At 37.2% G+C, this 24619-nt stretch overlaps 1 protein-coding gene across 2 annotated transcripts in view; it reads right to left on the bottom strand.

The window, feature by feature from the left end:
- Positions 1-577: 577 nt before the first annotated feature.
- The window catches only part of CDKL2 (cyclin dependent kinase like 2), a 42803-nt gene continuing 18761 nt past the window's right edge, over positions 578-24619 (bottom strand). For both annotated transcript variants that reach the window (XM_012180171.4, XM_060417224.1), the window contains 9 exons: positions 22005-22144; positions 19543-19631; positions 17634-17769; positions 15883-16181; positions 13624-13717; positions 10150-10273; positions 9818-9924; positions 3722-3810; positions 578-2683 (listed from right to left, as the gene is read on the bottom strand). In XM_012180171.4, the coding sequence (XP_012035561.2) occupies positions 3745-3810; positions 9818-9924; positions 10150-10273; positions 13624-13717; positions 15883-16181; positions 17634-17769; positions 19543-19631; positions 22005-22144 (1055 nt within the window). In that variant the 3' untranslated portion in view covers positions 578-2683; positions 3722-3744. The remainder of the gene's footprint in view (positions 2684-3721; positions 3811-9817; positions 9925-10149; positions 10274-13623; positions 13718-15882; positions 16182-17633; positions 17770-19542; positions 19632-22004; positions 22145-24619) is intronic.

The raw sequence follows: 24619 nt of genomic DNA on the forward strand, positions 1-24619 counted from the left end.
GGGAAGTTGCTAAAACACAACACAAAACAACGGGGGAAAAATCCGTTTAGTCCAATTTTCTAGGACCAGCCTTAAAACCTGAAAAGCAGTGATGCTGAGGTCTCTAATTCCTGCCAATAGTTCGGTCATAGGAAGCAGGGCTTAGAAAACAAGTCAAGCACATTTTCCCATCTTGTGTAACACATAATTTATTATAGAATCAGCCTTGCAGTAAAACTAAAGTGAAGGAACCCATGATGAGAGAGTCATAAGAGAAGACGTGTCTTCTGTGTCCCCATTTCTATAGGATGTTAGCTATCCTAACCAAGCAAGGTATTCTCAATCAAAAGAACCAGGTTCTAAGATTGAGTTTGTCCCAGTTTTTACCAGGTCATCTTTATAAGACAAGTAAAGGACAAGATAGGACCAGGCTGCTTGTATCACTGGCTGTACAAGAAAATTAACCTGCTACCCCTGGTTCCTAAATTTTGAAAAGAAAATTAATGGATTATTTCAAACTTATTTGTTAAAACGATACAGTGCTGCATGCATTATTCATGGTCTCAAATAAAAATCAAGCAAAAACCATAGACGGAACTCAGTAAGATACAATATTTATTAATTGTAAAACACATACACACAGCAAGCCCAATTCCCTCACCAGTACATACATATATTTTCTATTAGTAATTGGCTCAATCATATCCTTGTAGGTGAGAAAAAGTTAAAGTAACCTCAAACTGAAAAGGGGGGTTATTTTGGTTCAGTATCTACGGCCTCAATTTGCAAAATCTTCTTTTTCAAGTAGTTCTGCAAGTTCTAACCAGATAAAATCCTCAAGTCTCAACCTGGACTTACAGTGAATCATTTTTTATTCCTTAACTCTGAAGTTCACAATATGTTTTAATAAACAAAAAAAATTGCCCGAAAGCAAATATAGAAATGAGAAGGTTATTGATCTTAGATCCTTAGACGCTGAGATGATATTTCACACTGATCTATAAATTAAAATAACATAGAAATAAACTAGAGAAACACTTGGCTTTTTAAGTATCATCTTCTTTCAAAGCTATAGAGTCTCTTGGCAATATTTTTCAAAGTGAAAATAGATAATATTTTAATGTGAAGCCAATTAGTACTTATACACAAATTTTGTTCAACATGTTAGCCATAACAATCTAGTCAAATACCTGGTCAGAGATTAAAAACAGAACTTCAGAATCAAGACCAAATTTTAGTTGAACCATGGATAGACTCCACATTGGAGCCTCTTATTTTGCCTCCTCTGGAATGTCCTACTCTTTTGAAGCCCAGATATCTAAGGTCAGAATTTCAATATTAAGCTCCTTAGAGTAATAGAGAAAAGTGCTAGTTAAATTTGGGAGTTAAGTTCTAGCCAATGCCTTTTGGAAGAAAACAACACGTTGTTAATTGGTTAAGGCAAAAAAAAAAAAAGTGTCCACACAAATTCTGGTCCCCTTAACAACCATTCTCTAAATGAGGAGCATGACTTACAACCCAGAAACCAAAAACCTGCAGTCCAATTGGTTTAACATTACCACCTAAGTTTGGACCAGTGCACTAGAAAAGATGTATGGGCTGATGGTAAATGATTTTGCAGCTTGATAAAAAGTTTTGGGGAAGGCCTAAGTGTTTGAGGAAACAAGGAGAGAGGAACATCTCTAGGTTCTGCCTAACGTCACCTTCAAACTATCAATGGGACAAGAGTGAAGTCCTAATGGTGGACATTCCCTCCCTAAAGCATTTCCAACTGGGGAGTTTCATAGACACTGGCCCAGAAAAGAGTAATCAGCCTGAGTCGACTGGCATAACGCAGTTTCAGCCCTCAAACTCTGTATGGTTGCCTCTTTTTTTTCAAATGAGAAGCACAGTACTCAGCTCCAAGGTAAACTTAACAAAATTCTTCTTCACCACTCATTTCAATCACATTCCTACACACAGGAACATTAGCACTAGAATCTTACAAAACAGAGGACTATCCAATGCCAGAACCACACTAAGTTATTAGAAATAAAGGTTTCTTTGCAAAATTTGCTTTAATGTGTTCTTAGAAGATCAGCAGAGAGGCCAAATTCCCACAATAACACTGATCAAACATTAACAATAATCACAGAAAGCAAAGATACACTTCTATCCATAGAGAGTAGTTACTTTTCTCCTTAAAGCATAGAAACAAGCAAAATTTTTAAATGTTTTATAATTAAGTTTGAGTAAAGGAAACAAGATCTCTTTTTGATCTTTTTTTGTTTTGTTTTCTTCAATTGATCCTAGTTTTGATCATCTACCTCCACTGAACTCACTTCCAAATAAATGTACACATTTATACAGATAACACACAAGATTCAATGCATAAATAACAAAACCTTTTAAATGCTTCTCTCTCTCTCTTTTTTTACTCACTTTAAATACACAATCTACTAATAGTAAATACACATTCATATAACAAAAACCCTATCACTATTCTTTCATTTGATATATCTTGAAATAGCATCAACAGACTTGAAAGGTGAGGAGATAACAGTTATTCAATCTTCCTGTGAAACACATGGATGATGTCTTTTCTTCTGCTGCAAGGCTTTTCTCAGAAAATGCAGGCAGTTCAGAAGTCAATGCTCAAAGCCATGAATCTCTGCTTCTAGAATTCTGTTGCACAAGAATGTTATCTCAGGTACCATAGCAGCATCTAAAAGCAAAGGGGGATATACACCACCCAATAGTTTGTATAAATTCCTTCTAGAAATTGATTTCTACCTCTCTTGTTTTCTTACCCTGTATATATTGATAGTCTTGGTAGGTATTACATGGTCTAAGAAAACCATGCATATCAAAAACAAGATTTTAAAGACAATCTTCAGGATAATTACTCACCAAACTATAATGTGTAGCAATCCACTTTTATATAAAAAATGATTAATTTTGACAAAACAGATCCAAGTTTTAAGAGAGCCTGAAGTTTAAACAGTATGTACAATGAATGCATTGCAATGACTTCCACTAGGGCCTTGGAAAGGACCTCTATGAGAAATTAAAATTTAAAATTTGTTCACGTCACAGTAAATTCACATTTGGTGTCACAGACATTCAAAATACTTTGTGGAGGTTGAAAGATTAATTAACACAGTCGAAAGATTAATTAACATAATCAACACAGTTATGAGAATGTGGTATTTTATTAATAATACATTTCACAGAGTTAATGAGATACTCAATTTTGAATGACCTGTGTGAGCTCTCATAGAAAAGTATCACCCCCAAAAGGTCTGGTTTGGAGGGGGAGAAGGTTTTAGCATTAAAAAGTTCTATTTAAAAGAAAAGCAATCACTGGGTTTAATGCTGATACCTCTTTATTAGGAAAAAGATTATCTAGCAATCATTTACTCTCTCTTGTTTTATAAGCCCAAAGGGCATATGACTGATAAGAGAGATAAGTCCATATCCTCCTGGAGTGCTTGTCACCCTAAGTTCACATTACTGTATCCAATAAAATACAGCAGATTAGTTTAAAGCAAGAGATGTAGACTCTATGAAAAAGGATTTCATCCCAGAGACAAATGCTACTCCTGTTTTTTTAAGTGGTACAATTCTTTGTCTATCAGGAGTTCCCACAGAGCCAAACATGGAAGAATATTTTGGCTGAAAATCTGTAGCTTTAGCAAGCTATCAACACAAAACATTTCCCATGAAGGTTAACACAGCTCCAAGTGTGAGAAACCAGACCTACCCAATTCAGAATCGACAGGACACTCAATGCTGGTGTTCCACGGAAGGCAAATCAGCCTCTGAATCATCTGACAGGGGAGATTTTGATACCTAGAAGTTAATAATTGAGCATAATAAATTCTCAGTAATTGCCAAAGTCCTACTTCCCCCAAATCCCAATTCTTGTTCAAACATCAGATGATCAGGGTTAACTATTCATATGGATAGCTCAAGCTGCTTATACAGAAAAAGATGAAGTAAGGGCTTCATCTTACTCTTTGACCTTGTTGTTGACATATATGCTAAATGATACTTCTGATGTGCCACGGCAATGTAAACCTGCTGTAACCCATGTTTACTACCTATCAATAAAATAAACAAATCAAAACCGTTTGGAAGAAAATACAAAAAAAAACAACTGAGGATGAAGGACAAGAGTCAAAACTTGGAGATACAACCCTTCATGTGGGAGTAAGTTTCCAGTTTTGTTTGTTTTTCCCCTGCTGTGACTTTGCCCAAAAGGCAAGCTCCACTATCAGAGTAGTGAGGAAGTGCAAGATAGATCAGTAGAAATTACTCAATCTGAAAAACAGAAAAAAAGATTGAAGAAGGTGAAAAGCCTCAAGAACCTGTAAAAAATAAAACCTACCAAAAGGTCTACCATATAAGTCACTGGAATTTCATAAAGAGAAAAGAAAGAAATTACGACAGGAAAAAATATTTGAAGAAATAATAACCAAAACTTGCCAAATTTGGTAACAGAGATCAGTTTGCAGATTCAAGAAGCTCAGCAAATTTCAGAAGGATACACTCAAAGAGAACTATGCCCAAACATGAGATATTCAAGCTAATGAATACAAAAGACAAAGATTAGATATTGAAAGCAGCTTAAGAAAAATGAAACACTACATATAGAGGAACAATTCAAATACCTGATAATTTCCCACCAGAAACTGTAGTGACTAGAAGACAGAGAAATAATTATCTTTATAGTGCTGAGAGAAAAAAATTTTTTTAAAAATCTACCAACTCGTGCTCTATATCCAGTGAAAATATATTTCAGGAAAGAAGGCAAAATAATAATGTCATCCCCAAATAAAAGAAAAGTAAGAGTTTGTCATTATCATACCTGCTCAGTAAAAAGCATTACAGGAGGTTTTCCAGACAGAAGGAAAATAATATCAGAAATTAAAACTGTAATCTTTAAGAAAGAAGGAAGAACAACATTAAAAGTCAATAGCTAGGTAAACATAGAAAACTACCTTTTTTTGCATAAACTGCTTAAAATACTTATAATTATTTTAGCAAAAAGATAACATAGTGTAGTGAGGCTTTCTATGTATCTGAATAAAATACATATGCTAACTCTAATATAAAGTTCAGGTGTAGAGAAAAGAAATCAGTTTTGAAAGATTCTACATTTTACAAGTGATACAATACTTATTCTAAATAGACTATGAAAAAATTAGTTACATACACTGTAATCCCTAGAGAATTCATTAAAAAAAAAAAAATGCAGAGATTATGACCAAAGAGCCAGTACTAAAAGTACTTAAATACAAAATAAGGCTGGAAAGGGAAAACAGAGGAACAAAAAGCAACTAATAAAAACATAGTGCTAGATCCAAACACTTGCACCTGAATAATCACATTAATGTTAACTGGCCTAAATATTCAGTGGTAGGAAGGATTCTAAAGATATTCCCCTAAGATATCTGTCCCTGGTTAGTCAATTGAATTCACTTAGCTACTTCTGTGAAAGAACTTTGCACATGAAATTAATTTAGCAATTCAGCTGACCCTCAGAGAGATTATCCCAGTGCGCCCAAGGAATCACATGTGCCCTTAATAGCGGAAGAATGTCAGAGAGGTGAGGCAGATGAGGTAAGAGTGAGTCAAAGGAGTAAGAAAGTTTCAACCACAGTTGCTGGCTTTGAGGGCTGTGGAATTAGGCCATGAGCCACGTGAATGGCCTCTAGAAGCCAATAACCACCCCCCAGGTGTCAGTCAGCCCCACATCAGCCCCACAACCACATGGACTAGATGCTGCCAACTACTTGAAAGAGCCTGGAAACGGAGTCCCCCTCTAGAGCCTCCAGAGAGAAACACAGCCCTGCTAACATCTTCATTTCAGCCTATGAGACTCTTAAGGAGAACAGCAGCCATACCTTGACTTCTGACCTATGGAAATTGTGAAGTTGAACAAGTGGAGATTGTTTTAAATTGGTAGTAACTTGTTAGAAGAAATAGAAAACAAACAGACATTCCAATTAAGAGAATCAGAATTGACAGAATGGATGCTAATGCTGTTGGCAAAAGAAACACTTTAAACATAAAAACCAGATAAGCTGAAAGTATTGATAGAAAGATACACTATGGAGACAAGTAACTGTAAGTACGCTGGAGTGAAGGCTTCCCAGGTGGCACTAGTGGTAAAAGAGCCCACCTGCCAGTGCAGCAGATACGAGACGTGGGTTTGATCCCCGGGTGAGGATGATCCCCTGGAGGAGGGCAGAGCAACCCACTCCACCATTCTTGCCTGGAGAATCCCATGGACAGAAGAGCCTGGTGGGCTACAGTCCACAAGGTTGCACAGAGTGCGTGAAGTGACTTACCACGCACGCAGGCTGAAGTGACTATTTTAATCTCAAATAAAATAGACTTTGAGGCACAGAGCACCAAGAGAGATAAAGTGAGACGCTTCAAAGTAATAAAAGGGACAATGTATCAGAAAGACAAAACAAGTGTAAATGTGTCTGTACCTAACAAAACAGATTTTTTTTAAATACATGAGGCAAAAATAAACAGAAAGATAGACAATGCCACAATCATAGTGAAAGATCTATCAAGATCTCTCAGGAACTGAAGGAACTAAACAAATCATCAAGAATATACAATGTTTGAACACTATCAACCTTAATCAAAGCTCACATTTATAAAACACTACATCCAACAACTAACTAATTATATACATTCTTTTTAAGAGAACAAGGTTTATTCACCAAGACAGACCATGTGCTGGGCCATAAAACACATATCCATGCATCTAAAAAAATTGAAATCATACAGGGTATATTCTCTGACCACATGGAATTAAATTATAAATTAATAATAAAGTATCTAAAGAATACCCAAGTATCTGTTAAACAACACATTCATAAATAATTATTGGGTTAAAGAAGAAATTACAAGGGAAATTTTTAATATGTTTGACCAGAATGATAATCAAAATATAACATATGGAAATTTGTGGGATGAAGCAAACAGTGCTTAGAGGAAAACATTTGAAGTTATGTCTGTAAATATAAGTTGTGTAAGCATGGGGTGGGGTGAGGGAGTGGAGACAGAGTCCATGGATTAAGCAATACTTCACTTACAAAATTTATCTTACAGATTGTTCCAGAAGATATGTAATATACTTTTATAAATGTGAAAATGTTATGTAGTTCAGTGCACTGATGAACACCATAAAGTAAGGGTGCAAGGCAGGTCACAGCCTCAGAAGGCAGGCCCTTGGCTTTCAGTCTCCAGTCGTGTCTCTTTCCACTCAGGTTTTCCACACATAAATTCATGGTATTTTGGTGTTAATCTGTGCTTTTTCAATACATCTACTTTCTCTTTCATTGTATTTTAAATACAAATGGAAACTGAACAAATAACCAGAGAGGAAAAATGCAGAACCAGTTTACAGACATAAAATGATTAGTTCAGAATGAGAAAGAAAAATACTGAAGAAGGGGGAAGGCAGCCAAAGCTTTTCTTCCATCGCATGCAACTAGACTGAGCTATGTTGACCCAAAAAGTGCTTTGAACAATAATGTGCTCACAAAGAGCAAGTGCAAAATTTTGCCTTTAAAATCTGCTTTACATTTAAGTTTAGAAGTATACAAGGAATTTCCCGCAACACTGTAGTTCCTAAAAATAAAATCTGTGGCCATGCTTCATCTTCACACAATAGGAATTTGTTTAGCTTTAATGATGTTGCTCCCAAAATGGCTGGTAAGGGATAAGCCAAAAAAGCAACAACTGTCTATAAATGTTTTTCTCAGAATCACTCGGTAACTGCCTCTGTAATTTGTTATCCTCAGCTATAGCATTCCCCTTGTTTGCAGAGTTGTACAAATTATTTCAGGAGTAACAGTAGGAAAAAGTACCCACACAGAGGAAGAGGGTACGCACAGAGGCTGTCTGTGAAATGGAGATACTTAAACAATCGGGATGGAGAAATCCAAAATAAAAGTTGCATCAAGCAGAAGTGAAAACTTGTTTGAGGAAGAAAAGTGGGGGAAAACAAGAAGTAAAGGGAAAAATTCAGTGATACATGTCTCAAGTTTGTAGTTAGTTATGGATGGCCCAAGAGATTATAAAGTTTGCCAGCTTTCTTAGGGATATGACTGTTGTTGATATGAAAGTAGCAGAAACATAAATATTCTGGAGAGATAAGAGAAATTATAGAAAAAGACTATATGGATTAGAAAATCTCTAGCATGAACCTAGAGGGGTGGGATGGGGTAGGAGGTGGTAAGGAGGTTCGAGAGGGAGGGGACATGTGTGTACCTATGGCTGATTCATGCTGATGTATGGCAGAAACCCACACAATACTGTAAAGCAATTATCCTTCAATTTAAAATAAATAAATTTAAAAAGAAAATCTCTAGCATGGATGGAGCAGATTGCCCTAGGGAAAAGTGTCAAATAAACAATACATTTTAAGAAGATAAAAACAATTCCAGAGTTTAACTCTTTGAAAGATGGGTAATATTAATAATTTTGGTATCATTATAGTGAAATGCCATAACCGAGAATAAATAATAGGTATATTAAAGCCACAGATAGGCTACATACACACACACACACACAATTTTTTAACCTATAAAAAACTGATCACTGTAAGCTGGGAAATGTTTATGTAAATATATATGTAATAAGGGTGCTTAACAATAACCTCAGATATGCAGATGACACCACCCTCATGGCAGAAAGTGAAGAGGGACTAAAAAGCCTCTTGATGAAAGTGAAAGTGGAGAGTGAAAAAGTTGGCTTAAAGCTCAACATTCAGAAAACAAAGATCATGGCATCCGGTCCCATCACTTCATGGGAAATAGATGGGGAAACAGTGGAAACAGTGTGAGACTTTATTTTTCTGGGCTCCCAAATCACTGCAGATGGTGACTGAAGCCATGAAATTAAAAGACGCTTACTCCTTGGAAGGAAAGTTATGACCAACCTAGATAGCATTTTCAAAAGCAGAGACATTACTTTGCCAACAAAGGTCCATCTAGTCAAGGCTATCGTTTTCCAGTGGTCATGTATGGATGTGAGAGTTAGACTGTGAAGAAGGCTGAGTGCCGAAGAATTGATGCTTTTGAACTGTGGTATTGGAGAAGACTCTTGAGAGTCCCTTGGACTGCAAGGAGATCCAACCAGTCCATTCTGAAGGAGATCAGCCCTGGGTGTTCTTTGGAAGGAATGATGCTAAAGCTGAAACTCCAATACTTTGGCCACCTCATGTGAAGAGCTGACTCACTGGAAAAGACTCTGATGGTGGGAGGGATTGGGGGCAGGAGGAGAAGGGGACGGCAGAGGATGAGATGGCTGGATGGCATCACTGACTTGATAGACGTGAGTCTGAGTGAATTCCGGGAGTTGGTGATGGACAGGGAATCCTGGCGTGCTGCGATTCATGGGGTCGCAAAGAGTCAGACTCGACTGAGCGACTGAACTGAACTGAATGCAATGAATCATAAAATAAAATTTAACATGCAAATTCTATAGATACCACTAATAAACCTACCCAATCAATAAAAGCAAACTCTCCATATGACACTTTAAAAGGAAGTATGTGTGCATGCTAAGTCACTTCAGTTGTGTCTGACTCTGCAACCCTAAGGACTGTTGCCCACCAGGCTCCTCTGTCCACAGGATTCCTCAGGCAAGAATATTAAATAGGTTGCCATAGCCTCCTCCAGGGGATCTTCCCCACCCAGGGATAGAACCCACGTCTCCTGCAGTTTCCACATTGCAGGCAGATTCTTTACCACTGAGCCACCCGGTAAGCCCAAAAGAAAGTAGGAGAGAAACCCAAGTTCCCTGAAACCTACAGACAGTATTTCTGTACCTGCTGTAATGCGATACTGGGGGTGTGCAAGTCAATTGTGGCCAGAGATGGAATTCGAGATTCTGAAAGATTTTTGTTCTCTTTCTTTATTAGCCTGGAATTCCGAGCTAGACAAAAATAACCATAAACAGAGTGAGAAAATGAGACATTTTTGTTAGTTTTTCACATTCTATATCTGTCCTTCAGTCTGCAGTTATTGTACATAAGTCTACATTTTCACATGCTTAAATATGTAAAGTTACTAAAAATTTTTTATATTGTTAGTTTACTTAACATACATTTTAAATAATGTATACAAAAGAGCTGAAATAGTAAAAGCATTATAAACATACCGATGCCTTCCAGGGCTTTTAGTTCAGGAAGATGATTATAATTTAGTTCAGGCAAACGGACATCTGTCTTTGAGTATTCCCTTCTTTTCTTATTTGCCTGAAGCAGACTCTTTTCACTAGCAACCTAATATCATCAGAATGGTTAACACAAATGAATTAGCTTCCAGGTAAGCTTGTCCCCTTTCATAACTACTATACTCATATCTTAAAATTTATGGAATTCAAAAGCTGGAAAAATATAAAGTTTGAGGAACACTAATAACAAATGAAACAACTTCACCCAGTTATTTCAAATCTCTTCCTAATTACATTTACTAAAATTGCTAACAAGTGGGGTGCTTGGTTGCTGAGTTTCTCCCTCCACGGTTCTGACAAGCATCACAAGGTTAAAAGATGGGCATCAGTGTCCTGGTCTTTCAGGCCAGCAAGGTCAGGCCTTGTGACACTTGCTGGACTTCTATGCATATAGTTGTTACTGACACCTGAATTGTGAATAGTTCATCTTGTTACAGATCACATCGCCTAGCACATTTTTCACTTTCCCAATGGTAATCTTGTTACTCGATTTTTACATTTGTCCTTGTCTCGCTCCTCAGCATTAGCAAATGATATTATCTCCCTAGAAATACATTTTATTAAGGTATAAACTATAAAATTATTATTCAAATTATTTTCCTAATCTTAGTACTATTACTTCATATTTTATAAAGTCTGGAAAAATAATAAAGAACAGCAGTAACACTTTAATTCTGCACCTTTGTGAGTTTGACATTTTCCCAATCTGTTTCCTTTAAGAGACACAGAAACTCTAAAATCTTTTCCACATTTTCAAAACAGATGATACACAGAGATATTATATGATTTTCTAAAAGGAAAAAAACCACATATAGATGATGAAATCATATGTATGTCCATGTATGTACACATACATGTATAAACAGTGAAATATACACACAAAGACTATAATGACAGTGTTAAGCCCCTGAGGTTCCAGATGTCTTGAGTATACCTGTGGCGGATTCATGTTGATGTATGGCAAAACCAATACAATATTGTAAAGTAATTAACCTCCAATTAAAATAAATAAATTTATATTAAAAAAAATATTCTCTGAACTACTCTGCCTCCCAGAAAGTCTTCAGAAGTCCTGTAGTGAACTTTTGAGTTTCTTTATTTTGGATGTTTCTATTTACTCTTTTAATAGAATTAGTGCTAAGCCTCAAGTTTCAAATCAACTATAAAATAAAATAATTAGTTAAAAAAGAAAACTATCCACAAGCAAAAAACAATAAAATAAAATAATGAGTACAAACTACTAGATTTGTATACTCAAAAAGTGACAAGTTAAAATACGTAAGAGATGTTTATAATAGTATACTTATCTACATCTCAGAATCAGGGTACAAAGCATGGGAGAAGGGTATTGATATTCAACCTAGAAGTTGAAGAAAGTGTATGCTTAGTTCTGCCTCTGTTAATTTTCATTAAGAAAAGACTCCATGGGTCTTCTCCCCACTAATCTTTACCTCCTTTCTTGAGTCCCTGCTCCAAAGGAAGATAAACAGAAATGAGATCTGTTTATCAGCCAGCGTTGATTATGTAATGCCTGAAAGAAGCCTGATATCAATTGCAGCAAACAGTGTTGAGCCAGCTACTTTGAAAAGCCTTGCTGATTAAAAGTCTTCCAAAGCAGATCAGGAATGTAGAACAAAAAATCCATAAATAAATGAGCAGAGTATAGCAAAAAAAAAAAAAAAAAGGAAAGTACTATGGATACAGAAATTATAGGCTAAAGAATAGTTAAAAGAAAAATAAATGCAATGTCTCAATCATGAGAGATAGGAAAAGAAGGGTATACTTTTCAGCTCCGAGAATGATGAGAGAGGTAGAGAAGGGAAAATTGTGAGAAAAATACTCCTTTGGAAATATACATCCATACCTCCCTATTCCTGGCAGAAGAATCCACTCACCACATTTCTTAAGCAGTTTAAATGCATGTGACACTACTCAAGGTGTGGGGCAGAACAGTAATGAAAACAAAGAAAGCACAAATTCCTTCTGAGAAGTTTCCATTCAGGGAAAGGGGTAGCGGGGAAAGACATTATATAAATAAGAGAATACAGAGGATGTCAGGTAAGGTAATTAGGGGTGGGGAATTAAACAAGGGGAGGGGAGAAAATAATAGGAGACAAAATTAGTTAAAATATTTGAGAAGACTTCACAGTAAGATTTCATCGAAGTCAAGAAGGAGAGAAAGCAAATTCTTTGGATTATCTGGGGTAAGGACACTCTAAAAGAGAGGAAACAGCAAGTGCAAAAACCCAAATGTGGGAGCATGTCTAGCCACGTTCTAGGAATAGCAAGGAAATCAATGTGATTGGACTTGTTTAGTTGTTAAGTCATGGCTGACTCTTTTGCAAACCCATAAGCCCCCAGGCTCCTCTGTCCATAGGATTTCCCAAGCAAGAATACTGAGGTGGGTTACCATTTCTTACTCCCAGGGATCTTCCAACCCAGGGACTGAACCTGTGTCTCCTGCATTAGCAGGTAGATTCTTAACCACCATCAAGCTGGAGGGACTGCAGTGATCAAAATGAGAGTAGCCAGGAGTGGGATGGAGGGATGGCGAGGGTAAATCACTCAGGGGCCAAAAGGCCCTGAAAGCATTTGGGTTTTTCTCAGAGATAAGAAGCCAACAAAGGGTTTTGAGTGGAAGAGCAACGATGATTCAACTTCACTTTTAGAAGACTTCTGGCCTGATAATACTCCTCTAAACCTTCAGAAGACTTCTGAACCTTGACATGATTCTACTACTGCAATCTGACACTATGTTTTAATTTGTTTATTCTCTACTAGACCACGAGCTCCTTGAAAAAGAGATTAACTTATTCTTCTCCATGTTTTCTGCTTAATAGATAATAAATATATTAAGTGAATAAATAGAATATTTCTACCAGATATCTGATCTGGGTAAGATAAGATAATTTACCTTTTCATCTACTCTATAAAAGTACTGATCACCAAACATTAGGTTAAGAAAATTTATGATCACTGAAAAAAATTAAAGCAGATGTCATTTTAATAATAACATCTTTTTGACTGAAGTATAGTTGATTTACAATGTTGTGTTAATTTCTGCTGTACAGAAAAATGATTCAGTTATATATACATTCTTTTTTATATTCCTTCCCATTATGGTTTATCTTAGGATATTAAATATAGTTCCTTGTGCTATATAGTAGGATACTGTTGCTTATCCATTCTATATAATAATAACATCTTACATTTAAATTTCTAGATTTATAAAACTTAAACTTGACTTTGATGGGCTGGGATGATATATACATAGTTAAGCTTCTACATTATGATGTGTCTCCCAACAAAACTCTCAGTTCTTCACTACCATGTTTAATATTAATAAAATCCAGAAATGACTAATGCTTGCTCTTCTACCACTGAGAACAGTTCACTTACCAATGTGGTCACATTAATATTATAAGCTCCTGGTGGAGAATGTTTATTTGGTTTAACAAATGGAATACAATACTTCTTGGTTTTCTCATCCACTCTGTAACAACAACAACAAAAAATTATGTTAGAATCAGCAGTAATTATTTTTTTCAAGCACAAAATTAAATGACCCAACACCAAGTGACATGAACAGACATGAATTTGAGCAAACTCCAGGAGATAGTAAAGGACAGGGAAGCCTGGTATGCTGCAGTCCTGGGGTGGCAGAGAGTTGGACACGACTTAGTGACTGAACAAAAACTTACCACCAAGTGACGTGCAGTTTAATCAGAATTTATTGCCTATTCTTTTCATTCCAATCCCTAAGAAAGGCAATGCCAAAGAATGCTCAAACTACTGAACAATTGCACTCATCTCACACACTAGTAAAGTAATACTCCAAGCCAAGCTTCAACAATATGTGAACCGTGAACTTCTAGATGTTCAAGCTGGATTTAGAAAAGGCAGAGGAACCAGAGATCAAATTGCCAATATCTGCTGGATCATCGAAAAGGCAAGAGAGTTCCAGAAAAACATCTATTTCTGCTTTATTGACTATGCCAAAGCCTTGACTTTGTGGATCACAACAAACTGTGGAAAATTCTGAAAGAGATGGGAATACAGACCACCTGACCTGCCTCTTGAGAAATCTGTATGCAGGTCAGGAAGCAACAGTTAGAACTGGACATGGAAAAACAGGCTTGTTCCAAATTGGAAAAGGAGTACGTCAAGGCTGTATATTGTCACCCTGCTTATTTAACTTATATGCAGAGTATATCATCAGATGCTGGGCTGGATGAAGCAAAAGCTGAAATCAAGATTGCTGGGAGAAATATCAACAACCTCAGATATGCAGATGACACCACCCTTACGGCAGAAAGTGTAGAAGAACTAAAGAGCCTCTTGATGAAAGTAAAAGAGGAGAGTAAAAAGTTGGCTTAAAGCTCAGCATTCAGAAAACTAAGATCATGGCATCCATTCCCATCATGGGAAATAGATGGGGAAACAGTGGAAACAGTGGCTGACTTTATTTTGGGGGGGCTCCGAAATCCCTGCATATGGTGACTTGCAGCCATGAAACTGAAAGACGCTTACTCCTTGGAAGGAAAGTTATGACCAACCTACAGAGCATATTAAAAAGCAGAGACATTACTTTGCCAACAAAGGTCCGTCTAGTCAAGGCTATGGTTTTCCCAGTGGTCATGTATGGATGTGAGAGTTGGACTATAAAGAAAGCTGAGTGCTGAAGAGTTGATGCTTTTGAACTGTGGTGTTGGAGAAGACTCTTGAGAGTCTCTTGGACTGCAAGGAGATCCAACCAGTCCATCCTAAAGGAGATCAGTCCTGAGTGTTCACTGGAAGGACTGATGTTGAAGCTGACACTCCAATACTTTGGCCACCTGATGCAAAGAGTGGACTCATTTGAAAAGACCCTGATGCTGGGAAAGATTGAAGGTGAGAAGAGGACAACAGAGGATGAGATGATTGGATGGCATCACCAACTCAATGGACATGAGTTTGAGTAAATTCCGGGAGTTGGTGATGGACAGGGAGGCCTGGCGTGCTGTAGTCCATGGGGTCGCAAAGAGTCAGACACGACTGAAGGACTGAACTGAACTGAACTGTACTACTAAATGCCCACAACCACACCATGGAGCAGCAGACATGCAAAACCAATTATCTCTTTTATTACGACAACCTCTTTTTGTGTTATTAGACTAAACAGCTATAGAGAGTCTCTTCACCTTAAATAATACAACTCTGTTTTCTTAGGACTCGGTAAATTTTTTTATCAAAGACTAATAACTTTCATCACACTGGCCAAGAAGTCTTTTGAAACAGCAGCCTCACAAGAAGGAATAGCAGGGACTTCCCTGGTGGTCTAGTGGTTAAGAATCTGCCTTGCATTGCAGGGGACATGGGTTCAATTCCTAGTCAGGGAACTAAGATCCCACATACGACAGAGCAACTAAGCCTGTGCACCTCAACTACTGAGCTGTGCCCTCTAAAGCTGGTGAGACACAACTAGAGAGTCTGTGCACTGCAATGAAAGATCCTGTGTTTTGCAAGAAAGACTTGACACAGCCAAATAAATAAATAATTCTTTTAAAAAATGAATAGTATCCAGAAGTCTGAAAGTAATAATGCAGGTGGTTGGACTGATTAATATTTGCAGCTTGTAAATATGTAAGAACATTTTGTTCTTCTTTTCCTAATTCATACCTGTAACTCTGAATTCCTGAGATAGTTCCCATTCCAGAAGTAATAGTGGGAGCCGTTGCAGAAAGATTGTGTGTGAGTGGGGGAATTGCCATGCCTGGATTTCTTGTTTGGTCCACGCTGCCATTGCTGCAATCTCGGAGGCTTGTTGAAGGCACTATTTTGACGGGGCTCATCCCATTGTCATTGAGACAGCTGGCATTTGAAGCTCGACTTGCTTTTTCCACTTTTTCTCCATCTGTTTTTGATCCTTTTATTTTAAATACTTTAGAATCCTTAGTTTGGGGATCAGCATTGGTATCCTGTTATAAAAAGTTAACAACATTAATGATCTGAGGAGAAGGAAAAATCACCTTTTCCTATGAAGTACTTGTCAACAAAACCAGAATTCCAGACAGAACACCTTCTTGCGCTCCGGTTTTTTCTTATTCTACCTATGGAAGTAAAACTAAACCTGGGATTCTCAGTCAGACACCTATTTCAAATGGAAATGCAACTCACACTAGCTCTGACATATATATATATATATATATATATATATCAGATTTAATGATGTATACACAGAACTTCCCTCGTGGTCCAGGGGTTAAGAATCTGCCTGCCAATGCAGGAGACACAGGTTCAGTCCCTGATTCAGGAAGATTCTACTTGCCAAGGGGTAATTAAGGCTGTGAGCCACAAGTTCTGAAGCCCGAGTACTGCAACTGCTGAGCTCATGCCCTAGAGTCCGTGCTCCACAATAAGAGAAGCCACTGCAGTGAGAAGCCCACTCACTGCAACTAGAGACAGCCCACATGCAGCAAAGAAGACCAGTGCAGTCAAACATAAATAACTTTTAAAAAATTATACATACACATAAGCAGGTATACACATATCAAATTATATTTCAGTGGAAAACAATGAAAGAGGACTCCAGCATGCTGACTTCTGTTCTCTTGTATTTAGAGTCAGGGAACACAAAATTGAGTCCTCTTTCTTCTTTGGGTTCATTTGAGAAAATGTGAGTGAGTTGGTGGTAGATTTGAATTATCTTACTGAGAACAGATTCTGCATAAATTACCAAGAAAAGTAAATTTCAAATAAACTGAGTACCCAAATCTCAATTTTTAAATGCTCTGCTGCTGCTGCTAAGTCACTTCAGTCGTGTCCGACTCTGTGCGACCCCATAGACGGCAGCCCTCCAGCTTCCCCGTCCCTGGGATTCTCCAGGCAAGAACACTGGAGTGGGTTGCCATTTCCTTCTCCAATGCAGGAAAGTGAAAAGTCAAAGTGAAGTCGCTCAGTCATGCCTGAACCTCAGCGACCCCGTGGACTGCAGCCTTCCAGGCTCCTCCATCCATGGGATTTTCCAGGCAAGAGTACTGGAGTGGGGTGCCACTGCCTTCTCCTTTAAATGCTCTACTTTATACAAAATTCTAAAAATTCTATTTTTCTCTCCTATTATCTAAGGGGGAAAAATGGTGTATGTATTTGCATATGAGTGTACACATGCATGTCTAAATGTTCTTGAATGAGTATGATTTACTGACAAGCCCTATTGTACAGATTTGTGTACAGTAGGCATTCAGTACATGATATCCTAAGATGTTTTTTAAAACAGGTAATGTCTACAGAAAATACATTTTTATACTAAGCTAAAAGTGAACTTGTTAACCACCCAGGAAACTTTTAAGATCTTCATATCCGATACCTCCCTCAAATTTAAGGATATATTAAACTTGAAATTTAATATGCATTAAAACATGGAAATTTACCTGTACCACAAGTGTTTTTCTCTCTTCACCCAAAGACTCATCCTTTTCCTTTTCCTTCTTTCTGATTTGAGATTTTTTAGATAAAGAAATGTTTCTGGCATCTTTCTGTACTTTTAACTGCAGTTCCTGAGGAAACCTACACAAAAATACATTTGTCAATAAGACTGTATGAAACAGATAAATCTAGGAAAAATTGGTGTTCAAGATACTTATCTTTAAGAATTGAGTACTAAACTAGACTGTGTTATTCAAAATGAGAAATGAGGTTTCTGCAGATCACTGGGGATCTCTGAAAATCTTTCAGGAGGTTCATAAGATCAAAGCTCTTATCTTATTATGAAGGTGACTTCTTTTTCACCATCTGACATTTGATGAAATAAAAAGCACTGGGGGGGTAAACTGCAGGTACTTTACCAAGATTGAAGCAGAGGCATCAAACTTTACAGACCTTACACAGATTTTATTATATTCTTCTAGCCACAAGTTCTCAAATTTAAGTTGGGGAGGGGGCAGTTTTAAGAACGTCCCTGATGGAACAGTAAATATATATATTTACTGTTAAGTCTATACCCCTGAAAAGGTACCTTTGCTGCAAATAAAAGTGCAATGGTTGTCTTAAGAAAAGCACTTGTGTAGCTGGTTGAGTTACAAGCTAAACCAGCCACTTTCTTCATGGAACATTATTACTTGAAAAACTGACAGAAAAATTATTACTACTCAGACTTGGGGTAATCAGCAGATATTTTCTTTTAAAAAATGAACAAAGGAGTTTATTACTTCAAGGAAAAATCCGATAATATTTGCGTTAATGATAAAATTCACACTTTTATAAAAAATTAGAATTTCATTCAACTTGTATCCACTACCGTGAACTTAGCAGATTCCTAATACTGAAGGTTTTTCTGATGAGAATGTAACTTTTTTATATAGTCCAATGAAATGTCAACATTATTAAATAAAGCTCTACATAAGTTAGCAAAAGAGTATTTTCCAAATGACTAATGAATGATTCTACAAAAGCATGCATGATCTACTCAAAGTGCAAGACAGACAAGTGGATTTTAATGTAATGGGAAAAGTTCATTGATACAGTTTCAGATTCCACAATACAAGCAACCTTTAAGAAACTACCACTGTCAAGTTTTGGTATGGTATCAAAGTTTTTGGTATGGAATCAAAGAAAAATACCCACGGTGACCTAAAACAACTATCAAAATTCTCTTCCATTTTCCAACTACATATGTATGTGAGGCCACAATTTCTCTGTGTATTTCAACCAAAACAACATATCATAAGAAATCAAATGTGGAAGCAAATACGAGGATCCAGTTATCTTTTACTAAGTTAAATAATAAATAGATTAGCAAAAACATAAAGCAATATCATTGCCACTTATCTCCCTATTTTTTGTTTTGTCAGCTGTACTGATGCCCGCAGCTGGAGCAGCACAGGAGACCATGCCAGCTACTCTGGCACCCACAGGTTTGGCACATCAGGGTCTCCATGTGCATTCACAGAGTCAGCAGTGTCATAGGACTGGGTGTGGTGTAAGTTCAGCAGCAACAGGAGATGACACCTTTGCAAATACATCGGGACCCAAGATAATAGCATCGCACAGCTGATAGCAAGACCAGAAATCAGTGACCTGAGTGACAGAGGTCATCACAGGGACAGAAAGAATGGCATGAAGGGACTGCTTTGTGAAAACCAAGGGCCCTAACTTAGCAAATACAGGGAACCACTCCTAGGAATGTGTTGTTGCTAAGGGTGAATGGAGGTAGGGTGGTAAACATTTGAGATCCTGTTAGAATAGGTGGGTACAGAAATACTGTTTGTTACTGTTATGTACTGCTATGGCAGCCTTACTTTGACTCTAGATTGATGTGACATAGAACACATAGTACCATACCTCTCAGCAAATCCATCCATATGGAAGAAATCATGGTGCAGGAGCTCAGCACAGAAGGGCCTTTTGTCTGGGTCAATATGTAAGCATTTCTGGGAAACCAAGGAATATATATCAGTTCAGTATATATAGTTCATATCAAAGAAAAACTGCCTACATTTACATGTGTAAACATAGAAAATTCTTCTTCAGAGTCAATGAATTTTAAACATCTATAATAAGTGATAAGGAATAAAGCACAAATCTAGACAGTGACCACCAATGACTGCTAATATCACAAAAAGAAAGACCACCAGACATTCAGTGTCTCTGAATATACAAACCTCTTATGAAGTATTCTTGCCAAAAATTCAACCTAATTCCAATCAAGCTCCAGCTCTACTATGAGTTTATACAAAATATGGGAAATGGAAGAACATATTAAACTATACTGTGTGAAAAATCCTATGGGACAAACAACCTATTTTCTTTAACAGATAAATGGCAAGGTTTAAATAAAAAACAAAGAGGTGGAGAGGAGCTTGTAAATTGTCTTAAAGAGACATATCAACTGATTGTGATCTCTAGACTTCATGTGGATCCTAATTCAAACCATAAAAAGGAATTATGAGAAAATTAATGAAACTTTGAGCACTGATTAGACATTTTACATTAGGAAATTTTTGAGAATTTTTAAAATTTACAGTATTTGCAGAATGGAAGGGAAGGGAACTACTCTGCACCTATTATTGTGCTAGACACTTGACATAGATGATTTCATTTTATCTTGTTCTTTCATTTTCATATACATTTTATTATATCTTGTTCCGTCCCAGTGGAACCACTCACAGCTAGTAAAAATAGAAGGGACTCAATAAGTAGCTTTACATGAACAAGAAAATCATGCAAATAATTAAGGTATTTATAAGTGAAATACCATAATATCTGCAATTTGCTTCAAAATACTCCAAAAAAATATGTCGCTGAGGGAATTCCCTAGTGGTCCAGTGCTTAAGGCTCTGTGGTTCCACTAAGGGGGCACAGGTTCAACTCTTAGTCAAGGAAATAAGATCCCCAGGCCGCACAGTAAAAAACTGATGAGGAAAACAAAATTCCTAAGTGTGTGGAAAGGATAGATGAAATATTTGCCAAAGATTTCTAACCATTGTAGCTAATGACCAGCTTATGGGGGTTCGTGACACCACTATTTTTTCTACTTCCTTTTCTATGTTTAAGATTTCCTATAATAAAATGTTCAAAAAGTCATATGATTCTACCATAAGGGGCATAAGCTGGACAATCATTTTACCTTTATTCCTTTTAAATCTCTTTATAGACAGATCATAAAGCTAGTCTAAATAAAGAATATTTGGATCTGTTACATTATGTAGAAAAATAACAATGTATTTTTCTAAGAACTTGTTATAACTATTCATAAGCTTACTAAGCTTTTTTAAGATGAGTTATTTAAAGAAGTAAAAAAGCCAAAAATATCTTAGTGACCCTGCTCTTTTAGAGATATTTATTTTATCAACTTTAGGACAGGAACCTCCCTAGTCGTCCAATGGGTTAAGACTTTGTGCTTTCACAGCAGAGGGCATGGGTTTGGGTTTGATTCCTGGTCAGGGAACCAAGATCCAAGATCTCACATGCCACATGGCGTGGGCCACCCCCCCCAAAAAAACAACACTTTAGGACAATCCTAACTAATGAGGTTTTTTTTGAGCTAATAATTTCAAAAGGTCCACTTTTAAAAACAATTTGATCCAGTGAGAATGTCCCTAATATCTTCCTCAATTAAATACAAGACAAAGGTGATGATCATGTAAAAATTAGCTTCAGTGAATCTAGTGGTTGAACAAAACTGCTTTTTAACAATATACTACAGAACAGGATCTGTAGACCTTAATACTTTAAATTAAAGCCCTAGACTTTAATACTTCTCTACTTGTCTTTTTATTTTCTTATCCTATTTTCTTCTCTTTTCCACTTATACAAGGCCTACATTTTAAATGTTAAACATTAAAAACACATCATTATGGGACTGTTTTCACACTTAAAACACACTAGATAATACAAAATGATTTTTTTTAAAAAACAAGCAAAAATTTCAGGCCTTTATCTCTGACATTCCTCCATCTCTGTTCCCACCAAATTAAACTCTTTCTTAATGTTGTTGTTGTTGTTCAGCGGCTAAGTTGTATCCTACTCTTTGTGCCCCCATGGACTGCAGCACACCAGGCTCCCCTGTCCTCCACTGTCTCCCCGCATTAGCTCAAATTCCTGTCCATTGAGTCAGTGATGCTGTCTAACCATCTCATCCTCTGCCGCCCCTTTCTCCTTTCTTAATGTACAAAAATTTAAGTTGTCAGAGGAAACTGTTGACCGAAAAGATCAAGTAGATCAGAAAAGAAAAAGAGAAAATCAAATCCCCATAATATAAATTCCCTGTCAGAAAGAGCAAAAAAAAAAAAAGTATTGATTACCTTTGCTAAATCAATCACAACTTCAGAGAGTCTGGGATAGCGTCTTTCAAGAGGTACCATTTCTTTGATTTCAGGCAACCTCACTCCAGCAAACACAGGATTTTTATAAAACAGCTCCTGATGTCTTGGAATTAGATTCCCTGGCAGTGAGAATGGCACACATCTCTGTCATTATGCATCACAGGACAGGCAGTGAGGAGTAGAGTTGAGAGGAACTCAGTATGTAAAGTGGGGACTCTCTCAGCATGCAAAAGCAACCAAAGACAGTGCTCTTATTGTGGTGGTGCCTGGCAGTCATTATGGTGGTTTTGACACAAAGTCAACTCAAAGGAAATTGACATTCATATCTCAACATACTTATTCAAAAAGTTCCCACGCCACTGTGTAGAAACTTGAAGACATGAGGGTGGAGCTTAGGAAAAGGACAGGTAAAGAACATTGCATAATTTCTTATAATTGTATAGAAAAATACTTTATTTCCAACAACAAAGCACAAAATGCTGACCCAAAGTGAAAATACTAATAGTTGTATGGTCAGAATCTAATCTAAATAAATAACTTCCACTCTTTAAGAATTTGATTTTTACCCAAGTGATTTTTGCCTGATTTAATCACTTTCGATTTTAATACCTAACCTAATATAAAATACCCAGATAACCACGATGGTTGATCAATCACCTAGAGCCAGACATACTAGAATGCAGTCAAGTGGGCTTTAGGAAGCATCACTACGAACAAAGCTAGTGGAGGTGATGGAATTCCAGTGGAGCTATTTCAAATCCTAACAGATGATGCTGTAAAAGTGCTACACTCAATATGCCAGCAAATTTGGAAAACTCAGCAGTGGCCACAGGACTGGAAGGGGTCAGTTTTCATTCCAATCCCAAAGAATGCTCAAACTACCCACAACTGCACTCATCTCACACTCTAGCAAAGTAATGCTCAAAATTCTCCAAGCCAGACTTCAACAGTAAGTGAACTTCCAGATGTACAAGCTGGATTTAGAAAAGGCAGAGGAACCAGAGATTAAATTGCCAACAACCACTGGATCATTGAAAAAGCAAGAGAGTTCCAGAAAAACATCTACTTCTGCATTATTGACTACGCCTAAGCCTTTGACTGTGTGGATCACAACAAACTATGGAAAATTCTAGGGAATACCAGACCACCTGACCTGCATCCTGAGAAATCTGTATGCAGGTCAAGAAGCAACAGTTAGAACTGGACATGGAACAACAGACTGGTTCCAAATCAGGAAAGGAGTATGTCAAGGCTGTATATTGTCACCCTGCTTATTTAACGTCTATGCAGAGCACATCATGCGAGATACCAGGCTGGATGAAGCACAAGCTGGAATCAAGATTGCTGGGAGAAATATCAGTAACCTCAGATACACAGAAGATACCACCCTTATGGCAGAAAGCGAAGAAGAACTAAAGAGCCTCTTGAAAGAGGAGAGTGAAAAAGTTGGCTTAAAACTCAACATTCAGAAAACTAAGATCATGGCATTTGATCCCATCACATCATGGCAAACAGATGCGGAAACCATGGAAACAGTAAGAGATGAGAGACTTTCTTTTGGGAGGCTCCAAAATCCCTGCAGATGGTGACTGCAGCCATGAAATTAAAAAACACTTACTCCTTGGAAGAAAAGCTATGACCAACCTAGACAGCATATTAAAAAGCAGAGACATTACTTTGCCAACAAAGGTCCATCTAGTCAAAGCTATGGTTTTTCCAGTAGTCATGTATGGATATGAGAGTTGAACTATAAAGAAAGCTGAGCATGGAAGAATTGACGCTTTTGAACTGTGGTGTTGGAGAAGACTCTTGAGAGTCCCTTGGACTGCAAGGAGATCCAATCAACCTATCCTAAAGGAAATCAGTCCTGAATATTCATTGAAAGGACTGATGCTGAAGCTGAAACTCCAATATTTTGGCCACCTGATGAGAAGAACTGATTCACTAGAAAAGACCCTGATGTTGGGAAAGATTGAAGGCGGGAGGAGAAGGGGATGACAGAGGATGAGATGGTTGGATGGTATCACTGACTCAATGGACATGAGTTTGAGTAAGCTCCGGGAGTTGGCAATGGATAGGAAAGTTGGTGTGCTGCAGTCCATGGGGTCACAAAGAGCTGGACACGACTGAGTGACTGAACTGACTAATTGACTGAATATAAAATTTACATATGAAAATTCTGCTGTAAGAAACCACTGTGTTGTTTATGGAATTTCTAACCTAAACATTTAATCCTCAAGATATTTCCCATAATTTCCATTTTCCAAACTCCTTCACCCAACAGAAAGTTGACATTTCAACAAATATGAGAAGACTTTGATAATGTTGCTTTGAAATTCTGTCCAAACAGCAAAAGTCCTAACTGAGGCAAGATTAAATTACCTTGGAAGTCCCTGTGCCACTCAATGTAAAGATGAGAATGAGGTAATAGTCATATTATACCAAATGCTTGCTGACCCAAAGATAATATGATCATTTGTATTCTCTCTACGTGTGACTTACTGAATGCAAAAGTGCAGAAAAATGTCCAGTGTCTGCTCTGTTCTTTAGAGGGGAGCTGGGCAGGAGGACATGTAAAAGCATTATTAGGATCA

This window comes from Ovis aries, chromosome 6 (genome assembly GCF_016772045.2).
Source record: "Ovis aries strain OAR_USU_Benz2616 breed Rambouillet chromosome 6, ARS-UI_Ramb_v3.0, whole genome shotgun sequence".
NCBI classification, from domain to species: domain Eukaryota; kingdom Metazoa; phylum Chordata; class Mammalia; order Artiodactyla; family Bovidae; genus Ovis; species Ovis aries.